Source organism: Caretta caretta, chromosome 5 (assembly GCF_965140235.1).
Source record: "Caretta caretta isolate rCarCar2 chromosome 5, rCarCar1.hap1, whole genome shotgun sequence".
NCBI lineage: Eukaryota > Metazoa > Chordata > Testudines > Cheloniidae > Caretta > Caretta caretta.
This window is the reverse complement of record NC_134210.1, coordinates 110245339-110259843: the sequence shown is the minus strand read 5'-3', so window position 1 is coordinate 110259843 and position 14505 is coordinate 110245339. Positions and strand designations below refer to the sequence as shown.

The following is a 14505-nucleotide window of genomic DNA, read 5'->3' as shown; positions in this document are numbered from 1 at the left end:
TGGCTCTTCCTCCACCCCCTTCCCCACCCCACCCTCCATATTCCCTTTGGGCACTATGTACCCAATACAAATAGAGAAGCAACCGTTCCTGTGCTATCTTGAGTATCATCTCCGGCCTTATACATGCTGCACAAAGAGTGGGAGGAGAGGCTTTTTATTTCTGTCACTCCAATACACCCTCATATAAGGGCCAGGCAGACTTTGGCTCTAAATGAAAAAGAAATCTGCATGAGTTAAGAAACTGTCATGTAGATCTGTTCCTGCCTTGTCCAATTTACTTAAGCCACTTCCCAAATTGGATTGATCATAAGCAGATTTGATTGGTTTGGGAGTGTAACTCTTGGCATACATCTACAACTGCAGTGTAAGAAGGAGCAAGACACTGTTCACAGTGATGTGAGATTACCTCTGTTGGGAAAAGTCTGCATTTCTTTTTGCTCTAAACCTCCTGAGCAATGTTGGATTTGAAAGAAATTGAACATGACAGGTCAAATTCATTCCTGGTGTAACTTCACCTTGAGATTGGAGAATTAACATTAACATTAAGATGTGCTATTTAGGTTTGGTCTACATTTAAAAGTTCGGTCAACATAGCTACGTCAGTCAAGGGTGTCTGACATAAATATGCTGACCTAACCCCCCAGTGTAAACACAGCTATGTCAACAGAAGAATGCTTCCATCAACATAAACCTAACTTCATTTGGGGAACTGGTGTTCCCATACTGATAGAAAAAATCCTTCCTATGGAATTATGCTGGTGTAGCTACAGAAATGTAATTATGTCAGTATAGTCTCCATAGTGTAGAGACAAACTTGGTGTGTTTTATTTAGGGCCCATATTCCCTTGCTTCCTCAGCATTAAGAATGCTTAAAGATATGTTAAACCCAAATGATTTGTACCTGGAATGAGCATGGATTTACAAGTGTTTAATGGGTTACAGTGTTTGTTAAAAGGGAATCAGAATAAATATTGTGTTAACTTGTCATCTCTTTGAATTCCACTAGCTTCATTTCAGCTGATACACCTGAAAGCCTTGCATATAAATTATGTGCAGTCCAGGCATATGAGGACAGAACCAACTTCAGATCAGTTTATGATTTATGTCACTGATGGGAAGCATCATTCAGTGGAGACCCCATTTTATGTCCTGATCAACCCAACGAATGATGAAGTACCAGAATTCATAGCAAGGAACATAACTGTAAGGAACAATACAAAATACTAGATATCTAATGACTTTCTATGCCAGAAAATATATAGCCAGTGGCTCCTTTTTAACGTATGTATTAGCATCTTTCTGAGATTTATTCGCCTTCTTTTGGTCTGCTGAGTGAAATTCAGCCCTGTGCAGGGAAACATAAGGCCTTTTCAACTCACAAGTCTCATATCAGCCATTAAAATAATGTGTTAATGTTGCACAGGCCTTGTGCTGGTGCTCTGTACCAGAGTGAATTTCACCAATTACCTCCTTTAGTAGTGTTTTAACTACTTACCTGAGGAGACTCGATTTATTGTAATGTCTCTGTATATTTATCTAATCTCTGGTATGTACGTGTTTGTGTCTATACACACAGAGATGTAGCTCCAATATATTTCATGACCCCAGAACTCAGCATGCCCAGAGCTAAAAGCCACTTCACTGATGAGTTGCATGATTCTCAGTTTCCTTTATAATATTCTGGTACAAGAAATTGTCATGGTAAAAAAAGAACTTTCCTGCATTCTTTTCTGCTGACCAAAAAAAAAAGGGAGGGGGCAAAAATAATGTTACCTGGAAACACAGGATGAAATCCCAGCCCCAGTTGCCATTGACTTCAATAGAGTCAGGATTCACCTGTCATCAGTCCCACAGAATTGATGTGCAATTGGGGTATATGTGATGTTTCACAATTAAATTTTTTCAAGCTGTGTGGATCTGCCATGTAGCTGCCTCTTAATGTGTGTAAGAGTGGTTATGGTCAGAAGCATGACCATGTAAAAATGGCGTCTTCTTACTCATTACTGGCCAGATTCTCAGCTTGGTACAGGAGAGAGAGGAGAATCAGGGAGCTGATTTCTTGTATTTCGTTGATCTATGAGGGGAAATTCCTGCAAATACTTACTGCTGAGCATAACAACATTTACTACTGTGCATTGTCACATTGACTTCAATAGGGCTTCCCATAGTAGTAAGTACTGTCCTGGTAAGTAAGTAAGAGCTCAATGAATCAGACTTTTAAACAATGAAAGAATCTTAGCTGAGGAGGTGGAGGGTTGTTTTTTCCTTTTGGTTTCAGAGGAACCTCTGATGATTTGTGGGAAGGACCTGGCTGCTCTCTGTGAGGGAAGAGGATTCCATTTCTTCAACAACAAAAAAAAAAAGAAAGAAAGAAACTATTCTTTCTACAGAAAAATCATGGTTATTGTTGCTTTGTTTTGTTTTGCTGCTCAGGTGCAGGAGGGCCAAATGAAAGAACTGGATCCCTCTGTAATCAACGTCCTTGATCTGGATGTACCTCAAGATCATTTGAGGTTTACCGTTGTCCAGAAACCCCAGCATGGATTCCTCATTCATGGAGTCTACGGCAATGATGTTATGAGTTACAAAAGATTCATTAGCAGTCACCACAGTCATGAACGTCCTGTGCATGACTTTTCCATGGAACTTCTTAAGAATGGTAAATGCAGCATTTCTTTTGCATCAGTCCTTTTGTTCCTTTAAAAATTCATACCAGACAAAGTGGCCTTGTAAGAAACATTCATCGCTTATTCACCTGGCCTAGCTATAGTTTCATAGGAAAATTTAAGAATAGCAAATTAAATCTGAGTGGTATTTTCTGACTTCAACATATTTAATCCCTTGGGAATCCTTCAAGAAGTTCATCCTGGGAAGCCTACACCCCAAGTTTCCTGTGAGGACAATAATACAGTATTCTAACCCTTAGTGGAAATCATCTGCATGGGAAAAGGAGTGGTCTAAAATGTGCTAGCCACTATGTTTTAATTAACACTTTTAAATGCCACTTAGTACCTACTCTGAGTACTAGGTCATTTTAAAGAACATTATGTAGTCGTGGGTAAAAAATTGCGCTACAGGGTAGAGGTAGGAGATGGGGCTCTATTGTTAACCATGACCAGCTAATTGAAACCTGTTCGTCTACACTGATATTCTGGAGAACAATGAAGTAATTAATACAATTTCAATACATTTACACCTATGTAACTCAGATCAGAATTTGGGCCTCAGAGCACTGAGGACAAATATATTTTCCCTCTGTTTTTATAATGTCACCATTGTATCTGATCTCCTTCCACAAAAAGTAGACACAAAAATATAATGTACTCATCCTACATTCCTCAGTCTTTCCTGGTCATGCATATTGACCCCATCTCAGTTGAGTGACCCTTCTTCTCTCTCTTTCTACTACAGACATGACCACTTCAATACCCTTTCACTAAAGTTCCACTGCAAAGAACTGCAGTGTGACCTCTCTATCCTCCTTTGTCTAGCCACCTGCTGGCCATCCTAGCCTGTGCTGTTTTGGTGGATAATCTGGGAACTAGCTTTGGGATGGTTATTCAGATGTGGACTAGCAAATGTCAAGGTCCTAGGCCAGTTCCCCTAGTACATCCATTCAAACATTTGACTAGCACAACTAGCTCTTGAGTGTTAGGCGCTGGGGAATGGACAGCTGTGCACGGGTTAAATCATGGACCAACATGTGAAATGGACATGGTATAGGGAAAACAAATCTGGATTTAACAGGTAACTTAATGGAGTCCTGTTTTGTTTTACTTTTTAAATGCACTAGATACATTTTGCTCATTTAAATCCTTGCGATCCTTTTGATGATCCTAAATGAGACTGAAGTACAAAAAATGACAAAAATTATAGGTCTCATTTTCTACAAGAAAATATGAGGACATTTTATTATTTTTAAAACAATATTTTTACATCAGTGCAAAAAAACTTTATGGAAGTTGGACCTATTGCAGTGATAATGACATAAATATATTTACTCTATCCATTATGCTTATTTCTTCATTTTTCCAATTAGAGAGGAAATAGCCCAAATCATTTAATTTTTAAATTACTTCTCCAACGTTTGAGTATTCACATGTGGGGTTTGGTTATCATTCATTTGCATTACGGTAGCACCTAGAGGTGCAACTGTGATCAAGTCTCCATTGTGCTAGGCACTGTACAAACATGATAATCCCTAAATGGACAAGACAGATAAAGGGTCGGAGAAAGGAAGTATATTATCATGCTTTTTCAGATTGGGAACTGAGGTACAGAGAGATTAAATAACTTGCCCAAGGTCACACAGAAAGTCTGTGTCATAGCCAGGAACTGAAGCCAGATCTCCTGAATCCCGCATCCACTGTCTCAATTACAACACCAGTCTTCCTCCCTAAATATGGGTAAGCCCTCTCTAAGGATCAGTTAAGACACAGAGGAGTGATATCTGACCATCTTATCCCCCAGTCAAGTAGAAGTTTTAAATTGGGGTGGATGGGACTGGATGGAAAATTTTTACCTTTTCAGAACAAAGATAGTTTGGAAAGGAGTTTTGTTCTTTTAACAGGTCATGCTGCTCTCTTCGAGTTGCTGGTGTACTGATGGATTAATGAACAGCTGCTGCTTACATGGCTTGTCCTCTGCTAGCTGAAACAAACTGGCTGTGACCAGAAGACATGGTGGGTTGGGGAGAGGGGGAGGATGATGGAGGCAGAGGGACATGTCATGAAAGAGATTTTGAAGGAGACAGGTTTTATTTTCTCTCTTTTTTCCCCCCTCTCCCCAGGAATGAGGCTGGTGTACATGCATGATGACTCTGAAAACCTCACTGATGGTTTTACACTCCAGCTGTCAGATGGGAAACATAAAGTCCTCAGAACCATTCTGGTAAAGGTCATCCCAGTTAATGATGAGAAACCAATGCTGAGCAAGTAAGCCACATGTTCCTATTCCAAATTGTGGGATGTGTTCAGATGAAATGATTCAACAGTGATCAAAACAGCAAAATAGTGATTAATAGGGCTATTCTGCCATAAATAGCCATAGACTAATGCCAACAAAGATGTTCCTGCATCTACCACCATAGGTCTGTTTAACAAGAGCGTTCTTGATAAAGATCACAGTTGATAACAAAAATATGCCTAAATCACAAAGTTTCTTTTCATGTTGGTTTTTTATTTCATAATAAACAGCTGTTGTAATCTATATGTAGGCACATATTCCATTTGTCTGTCAGACCTTAGTTAAAATATTTATTGAAAAGCAACTCTGATCTTTGTACTCCCTCTGCTGGCCAATACATACAGTGCGATTGACTTTAGCTATCCAGCTATCTCTTTCTCCTGGCCATTGGTGTTATGTGGTTATTGTATATATCAGCTAACACTGAAAATAGCGTAGGATTTGGGGATTGAGAAAGAACCCATTCCCGATCATCTGAGATCACCCCATGTCACTAAAAGGCTCTACAGAGTTACGAAGTAAGCTCTGAACATTCATAGTAGATTTAGTTTTCTAAAAATATTTTCTCTCAATCATAATTCATCTTCCAGTCAAGGGATAAGTTAATTTCCTCCCCTCTCATCAAAACTGTGATTTACAAACGAATTAAACTCAGGATGATGCCATATGGAGGAACACACAAGACTGATGTTTCACTCTGACTCCTGATCTTTTAGAAGTAAACTACTGCAGTTGCATTTAAAGAAAATATGATCTGTTTTTAATTTGACTAGGAGAGTGAGGACAACTTTCCACTGACATGTTTTAATAGGCATCAAGTTTAACAAACAAAAGGAAGTATTTTCTTCACACAATGCACAGTCAACCTGTCTAACTCTTTTCCAGAGGATGTTGTGAAGGCCAAGACTATAACAGGGTTCACAAAAGAACTAGATAAGTTCATGGAGGATAGGTCCATCAGTGGCTATTAGCCAGGATGGGAAGGGATGGTGTCCCTAGCCTCTGTTTGCCAGAAGCTTGGAATGGGCTACAGGGAATGGATCACTTGATGATTACCTGTTCTGTTCATTCCCTCTGGGGCACCTGGCATTGGCCACTGTTGGAATACAGGATAGTGGGTTAGATGGACCTTTGGTCTGACCCAGTATGGCCATCTTCTTATGATCCCTTATCTTCTTATGATCCCTCTGTGAAAAGTTTCATCCTTTAACTGATGATGGTTATTGGAAACAATATTTCCTAAACTGCTAGAACTCCTTGCTAAATGCAGAGGAATAGATTTTAAGAATGTGTAACTTCATGAACCCAGAGAAAAATACGGAATACAAAAGTTAATTTTACAATTACATGATCACAAAAAGGTATATAGTACACATGAGCAAGAGTAGTGCCCATAGCTTAGAATGCAGGGTACAGTTTACATACTAGTAAAATGAAATGATGTAATCATAATTACTGATCAAATATCCCTTGATATTTTTCTTGTTTGGATAAAGTTCAGTACACCATTCCCTACTCTCGCTCTTTGGAGTCAGGTATGGAGGTGACTGCAGATAAGTGTATTTCACCTCCTGTGCCCAGATGAACCCAGAAACTGTGTTGCTTCCTTGACAGGCAGTGATTAGATCTTATAATTAGTCATCCCCAGTGGGGAATATTGCTCACCCTTTGATTTGGGATCACCGTTCCTCCCCACTTTAGTCCCATTCTCCAATAGCCTGCACATGCCATGCAGTTGGGAAAGTAAGCAGACTTGAAAAGTACTGACAGGGTGTTCCTGATCTAGCCGTTGATGTCTCTGAATCACTATGAGTACTGCACAATCACCTTTGCACCTTCTTCCACTTAGCCCTGCTGCGTGGAACACCTTCCCCGAATGTAAAGCCACTACATTTCCCCCACCCCCCAAAGTCCCTCTTCAAGACCCTCTAGTCTGATACCAGAAAGAATTAGCCAACTAATTCTGCCTAGGTAGATGAAGAGTTGGGGGTCAGATAACAGTATTGTTTTAAATGTACCTATAGTAGTGCTGGTTTCAGAGGAACAGCCGTGTTAGTCTGTATTCGCAAAAAGAAAAGGAGTACTTGTGGCACCTTAGAGACTAACCAATTTATTTGAGCATGAGCTTTCGTGAGCTACAGCTCACTTCATCAGATGTTGTGAGCTGTAGCTCACGAAAGCTTATGCTCAAATAAATTGGTTAGTCTCTAAGGTGCCACAAGTACTCCTTTTCTATAGTAGTGCTGTGTTTTTTTAACCCACCTTCTAATCCCTTTGTATGTTGCTTGTCTTCTTAGATTGTCGGCTCTTTGGGGCAGGGATTGTGTCTTACCTTATCTCTGGTTGGTGCCTAGTACATAGTTAGTGCTACTGGTATACAAGTAATAAATAATAACAATAGTAAAATTATGTGGATAGAGAGCTGCTAAGAGGCAGGTACTAGCTGAAGGGAGGGAAACAGAGAGAGAGAGAAAGAGAGACTGAGAATTAGGCTGGAGTAAGTCTCTGGGGGAATTTAAAACCATTTTGGGACGTCCATCCTATCTGACTCTGTTTTTTCTTGTGCAATGGCAGCCACAGACACCAATGAGCAAAAGGCCATAAGCAAAACCTTACAGTGATTTGATCCTGGAGGGCTAATGGAATGTCTGAGGAGGTAATCATAGGCAACCAGCAGAATGGGCCTCTGTTCCTTGTATAAGCTCTTTTTCGGGACTCAGCCAGGCAATGATTGAACAGCCAATTAATTAAGTCCCCTAAAGGGTCAATGGCGTACCTGTTGGTATGGCCACCTTGTTCATATTGCCCCTTTAAGGTAACCCAGATAATGACTGTGGAGGGAGGCAGACAGAATTGATTCCTGTTGTTAGATCCAAAGTTGCTTCAGATCTGTTTTGTTGGTATTGCTTTTCACTGTTATGAGAAATCAGTCATCTCTGCTTGCTGTTTTGCAGATCTATGTGTTCTTCTTTAGTCATTCTGCAGTTATTATTATTGTCAGCTTCTGAGTAATACGATTCCTGGCAGTAGTATCACTTGTTGGAAAGGTTACTTTTCTGTTTTCATATCAGTGCATGAGGCTTTTCTTTTTTCAGGAAGGATGAGATAGCGGTGAACATGGGTGAAACCCGAATAATTTCTAGTGCTGTTCTGTCAGCTGAAGATAAAGACACCCCCAGGGAGAGAATTTACTATTTATTTGAAAGAATTCCAGAAAACGGGCAGCTTCAGCTCAAGGTTAGTCTTTGTGCTTTAACAAAAAGCAAGCAAGCAAACAACTCTCTCTTGTTAGAACAAAAAGAAGCTGATTCTCCTTTTATCCTGAATGTCTTTCATGTTTTGGAATACACTGCTATGGCGAACTGACTTGTGTAGCTGAACCACGCAAGATACAGAGGTTTTGATACTAGAGGTGGGAGTTGCAGATGGGGTGAAGGGGAGGTTAAAACCATGGCAGAATTAGTGTGACCAGACATCCCGATAAAATCGGGACTGTCCCGATTTTTAGTTCTTTGTCCTGCGTCCCGACTGATGCATGGTCGGGACGCCATTTGTCCTGATATTGCGGCTTTGGCCGCTCCGGCGTTTTTTTGTTTTGTTTTTGTTTTTGTTTTTGCTTTGGCAACTCGGCTCTGGTGGGTTTTTTTCTTTTTTTTTTTTCCTTCCCCCATGTGTCCCAATATTTTGTCCGTTTCATCTGGTCACCTTAGGCAGGATCTTCATGGGATGATGGTGGAGATCCTAGAGGGGAAGAAACCCAATGGGAGGAAGAGGAGAGAGAAGAGCTAGACCAAATGGGGGAAAGAACAACCCCAGGGACAGAGGATGGGGAGATATTTCAGGGACCAGGAAGAGAGTGGAAGGAGACCCCACAATGAGACACTCCCCAGTGGTGCAGGAGAGAACCTATCAGTGAGAGAGGAAGAAAGTAGATAGGTGGAGAAAGAGAAAGGGAAGGTCAGAGAATAAGTGTTAATGAGAAAGAAAGAGACACTGAAAAAATAGGAATAGAAACAGGAGAGAAGAAAATTATTGACCAAAGATGAGCAATCAGAACAAAAAGCAAGGCTGATGTACTAACTTTTCTTTTTAACTTGTTATGTAGAAAATGGGCCATTGTATTCCAGGTAGCATGATTCTGTGAGACAAGTGGGACTTGGTTCTGGAATGACGGTGTTGGAAATGGGAGCCTCGTGCCCCATACCTCAGGGAGGGAAATAAGCTGCTAGGTAGATTCTGGCTTCTCCTAATATTTTATATAGGTTTGTGTGTCTGTCTAACAAGAAATATATGAGTGTGTCTGAAGCCCATGGTTTTGGTGTGTTGTGCTTATTGGTATTTTAACATTATTTTCTCCAGCAGCAGCATGTTATGATGGTACACAACTCCTGCTCAATACCACATATTCAGATTTTGGTTGATCTAGCATATTTGTTGTTAAATACCTTGAAATCTTCTGAAATGCAGGATATTGCACCTGACACTTCAAATTTTTCCAGGGAAGGACCCCATGGTTCCCTAATTCTCCCTGTGTCTCTCTAACTCCCCACAGGCTCCTCACTTATGCCTGGTTGGCTTTGGGCCTGAGCAGAACTAGGAGTAATGGCATGAAATTAACAAATGGAAAATGTAGGCTGAATATGAGGAAACACTTCCTAGCAGTGAGCTCTGTTAGGTTCTTAGCATCCGCTTTTCCACCAGCTCTTCTGGCTGCTTGACTACAAAGCTCCTGCCAGGTACTGCCCCTGAAACCTCCCATTAGGAAGGAGGTCCAAAGCATGAAAGGGGAATATAGATAGGCTGTCATTGGCAAGGGTGTAAATAACTGAACAATATCTACTAATTGAGCAAAATTAACTTGGGAAAACTTATGGATAATGTTAGGTTGCTGACAGATTTTTATTCTTTCTAGGTAGGTAGGGACTGGGTGACGCTCCAAACTGAAATGAAGTGCACTCAGGAGGAAATAGATATGAACCTTGTGAGATATGTGCATACAGGAGCTATGGGGTCCAGGAACCAAGACAGCTTCACATTTCATCTGTGGGATGGGGACAACAAATCTCCACCAATGGACTTCTACATAACTATCAAGGATATGGAAAAAGGTAAAGATCTGGGTAATTTTGCATTCTACCATGACTAATTCTTATACCAGGACAATCTGAATAAAATTAAATTGCCATTTATGATCCACTCTTAGGCCTTAACCCTTTAATGAGCAGGGTCCAATTATCTTCAGTGGGGCTCCAGGCCCGCAGTAGCATGACTGCCTGCATGGGACTCATTGTGGGATAGGGTCTTTTAAAATTATTTGTAAAGAAGGCTTCCTAAGATTTCAAAAGGTTGTACACTCAATTATTACTTTATCCTTCACCTCATAGGACCTCAAAGTGCTTTATGTCTATAAATATAGACTAAACTGACAATATCTTGGTAAAGTGGGTATTATACTCATTTTGTAGATGGGTAAACCAAGGCACAGAAAAATGGTAAGTAATTTCTCCAAAGCATGTAATAAGAACAGCAAAGCTGGGAGTATGGTTCAGGACTCCTGACTCCCAATTTTGTGCTATAACCATGAGGGCTTACTTCCACCATTAGATTTGTATTACAAAAGATGTAACCTTTATTGTGGATTTATCCTTGACAAATGTGACACTACACAATCACTATTTAAAACTATGAATTCATCTACATACATTAGGTAAAAACAATAGGTAAGAGAGAAATACAGATGTCAATATGACACTTTTAACTGGGTATCATGTATCTTGCAGGGGACATAGCTGTTTTCGTAAGGCCATTTACTGTATCTAAGGGGGACAGAGGTTTTTTGACAACTGATGTTCTCCTTGCAATTGATGGAACTGACAAACCAGAAGAGCTCCTCTATGTGATAACCTCCCCACCTCAGTATGGACAGATAGAGTATGTCAGCTATCCTGGAGTCCCTATTACAAGTTTCAGCCAAATGGATGTAGCAGGTCAAGCAGTCTGCTATGTCCACAATAGCAAGGCAGCTGTTCCCCGAGATCTGTTCAGGTAAGCTTTGAAGAATTCCTTCTTGTTTGTTACTTTGGCTAATAACAAAACTGATGGAAAGGTGGTAGTGGTGGTGCTGGTAATAAATAGCCAATGGTTATAAGACAAGAGGTATTACCTCTATCTTGGATTTAGCCTTGACTAACTGACACTATGTGATCACTACTCATCCTTTAAAACCATGAAATAAGAGCATGGGCTATATTCTTCTGCCTATAATGGTTCAAATATTGTTTAACATGCAAATATACATGGCTGATAACAACTAAGTCAGGAGAGTGGGCCTCAGTAACATCCCTTTTGGAATTTCACCTTAAACTATAAAGTTTTCCTTGTTAATTGTACCACTGGTCTTAGTATTAAATTCTTCAGTAAGGAATATTTCCTTCAGTAAGGAATCAATTCTTCAGAGCGGGGATGCACATTTCTTGTAATACCTGAAATCCTTCAGAACCATGTGTTTTTTCAACTATATGTTCTTTATATTCCCTCCTAAAAAGGTAGGTTAATTATTTAATTTATCTTTCAATTTTCCACACCACACTCCATCTGAAGCCATACAATCTCTTATCACTGACAAGGGCAAAGATCTCCAGGACTGCAGGTGATGCAGACTTGTATCCCTTTTATACTGAGGTATTGAGATTCTTGCTAATTTCCAAAGTGCTGTTGTGTGGATTGGAAGTCCATCCTTACTGTACCCAGACCAGATGTTAATGCTAGGTAGAAGCTGAAAGTGCATGGTGTTCAGTGTCATACAGTTTGCTAAGACCCATGGAATTCCCAGGTCTTCCTATTTCACTTGGAACAGAAAAGTCTTTTGACTGTGTTGAGTGGAAGTTTTATTTAAAGGGCAAATTTTTAGCAAAGCACCTAGACTAAATGGCTGGCTTGATTGCTGGGGAACTGTGTGGGGTAAAAGAATCTCCTCTTCTACATCCCACATTGTCTCTCCTGTAAAGGGCACATGGTAGTAGGAGTTGTGGAGTGGCAAAGATACAAGAATCTGAATTAAAGTGGAGCCCCATCTCTGGCAATCCCATCTCCTTTCCCCCACCGCCCTCACGGGCAAACTGGGAACTGCCAGGAAGCTGAGCTTTACACAAGGGGCATCCCCCGCCCCTCCCACCCAGTCCCTGCAATCCTGCCCCCTCTCTATGTGTAGCAGATTTGCCTCAGAGAAGGCAGGTTCTATAAAAATCCCTAAGATAGAATATTTAGAGCATCATATTCATTACATTCATTTCCCTCAACTAAAGTTTTCTAATGGTTCATATTTTCTGGAGGTTGCATGCTGAACCATGTTTTCTCTAAGGTTTCCCATTGGTTCCCCCATTCTTCTTTTGTTTATTCTAGATGGGAACCTTCAGCTTGGGCTATCCATCAGCTTTTTGTCTATGGCTTTAAGATAGGTGGTTCAATCCATAAGATCGCTCTGTCTGAGTTGTTATTGATTATCTCTCTGGTTACAAAACCAACTTTAATAAATAAATATACTAATAAGGTAGCCAAATTACATACTCTGACACAGCTCTCTTTTCTAAGTAGTCATAAACTAATTTAAATATCTTGGTGCCTGTTTAATCTATCAATTTGAAGCCTCATATCAGTGTAAACTCTCCCTAAATTTTTTGCCAAAATTAAGGATGATTTGCTTCCATGGACCAATGTAATAATAACCCAGGTGGGTAGGATCAAACTTATCAAACTGTAAATTTGCCTTTGTCTGTCTTTTATATTCCAACTCCTCCTTATTGGTATGGTACACCACCCCAAAATCTCTCAGGACTTATATCAAACATTTAGCTGATTTATACAGCAACAGCATACATCATTTATTCTTTCTTAGTACTGTTATCTCCCTAAGAAACAAGGATGCCTCACTTTGCCTAATATGCAATTCTGTTAGTGTGCTTCTCTTATAAAATTTCTCAGTTGCCTAGCTCCTCAGCTGGTAGCATAACTCCACTGATTTCAGTAGAGCTACAGCTGAGGATCTGGCTCATTAGTATATTATTTTTTAGGACACCAGCTCTAATTGTGTCACTTTTAGCATAAGGTGCTCAATCTCATGGCATCACACCCAATTTCTTTCATACTAGAGTCAGTGCTCCCACCAAATCGTTGTCCACACTGAGAATTTGGGTTCAGATTTCTTGATCTAGACTTTGATAGTTCTTTCATGCCTCTTGCTACAGCCATTCTTTGGAGCAGATTGAGTGACTGTGTCTTGCAGTTTAAGCATTTAACTAACTTCTGCCTTAACCTTCTTGTTGTCAACAGTGTTATATGGTGGAAGAGTAGTGTATGTGACCATTAGTAATGTATTCCTTGATACATATAGATTGTGCCCTGCCCTCTTGTGCCGTGTTTCTTATTTCAATACAATAGATTTTTTATAATCTTCAGTAAGTGACATTAATTCTACCACAAGCTTTTTGAATTCTATAGTGATTCTTTCACACGCTGATGAGCATTAATCTATTCTAGTTCCACAAGACAAGGAAATAAATACAACAGAATTTGCAGACAAAAGTTTGTCACCTTCAGAGTCAGCTTGGCACTCTAGTGACAACCAAATGCACTGTCACATGGAGGATCTGTGTTCAGGTCCTGAACCAGCCACACAAGCCAGCACAGACTGGTACTTTCTGGAGGCAAAGTGTCTGGAAGAACAGAGTTCCTGGTGGTGTTCATAATTTACCCCAATGGGCCATAGAAAAGAAGCGTGCAACTAGAGGGAGGTTCATTATTGCACACAACCTTTTTGGGATGGTGGGGGGTATTAGGTTGATTAAAATGCAGATAATGTTCCGCAAGAAATAGTAATAAGCTTTGAGTAGAGCTGGCTGAGAATTGTCCATCAAAATGTTTGGATTTTTTTAATTTTTTTTTTAACAGAAAATGGAATTTCACAATATCTACATTTTCCACAGGAAATTTTCAATATTGCCAACATTCGTTGATTTTCCTTTGGGGAAAATCAAATTAAGTATTTCACTTTGCCCAAAACAAAATATTGTAGTTCGTTGAACCAAACAGAAACATTTAGTTTTCAGTCAGTTCTATATTAATTTGCCTGAGCTGCCACGGTGCCTCATGGGAGTTGTAGTTTAGATGCTTTCATGTCCCAATTCTCCTGTATGGGCTAGTGCTCCCAGGTTGGACTACATCACCCATGATTCATCATTCCCTTGTATGGCTAAATTGCTATAATGCCTCATGGGACTTTTATGATTGCAGTATATCCTGCAATCATCCTGTAAAGCTTGGCCCAAAGAAGAGAATGAGGCCATGAGGCATCCAAACTACAAGTCCCATATGGCACTGTGGCAGACACAATTCAACACTGAACAAGCTTAAATGAAATGTTTAGACATTTCTGAATCAAAATTATCTGAACTTTTCATTCTACAAAAAAAAAAAATATTTTGACCTTTTGTCCCAATTTAAAACAAAAGCAAACATTGAAATGTTTGAATTTCGTATGAGGTG

General features: G+C 40.0%; 1 protein-coding gene across 10 annotated transcripts in view; it reads left to right on the top strand.

Annotated features, from left to right (window-relative positions):
* The window catches only part of FREM1 (FRAS1 related extracellular matrix 1), a 107492-nt gene that overhangs the window by 52742 nt on the left and 40245 nt on the right, over positions 1–14505 (top strand). For 4 of the 10 annotated variants that reach the window (XM_048850809.2, XM_075128791.1, XM_048850810.2 and 1 more), the window contains exons 19-24: positions 1007–1203; positions 2434–2659; positions 4790–4934; positions 8061–8202; positions 9878–10073; positions 10746–11010. In XM_048850809.2, the coding sequence (XP_048706766.1) occupies positions 1007–1203; positions 2434–2659; positions 4790–4934; positions 8061–8202; positions 9878–10073; positions 10746–11010 (1171 nt within the window). Of the gene's footprint in view, positions 1–1006; positions 1204–2433; positions 2660–4570; positions 4683–4789; positions 4935–8060; positions 8203–9517; positions 9614–9877; positions 10074–10745; positions 11011–14505 lie in introns of those variants that run through there. The other 6 variants (XM_048850812.2, XM_075128792.1, XR_012668625.1 and 3 more) reach the window with 6 other exon arrangements.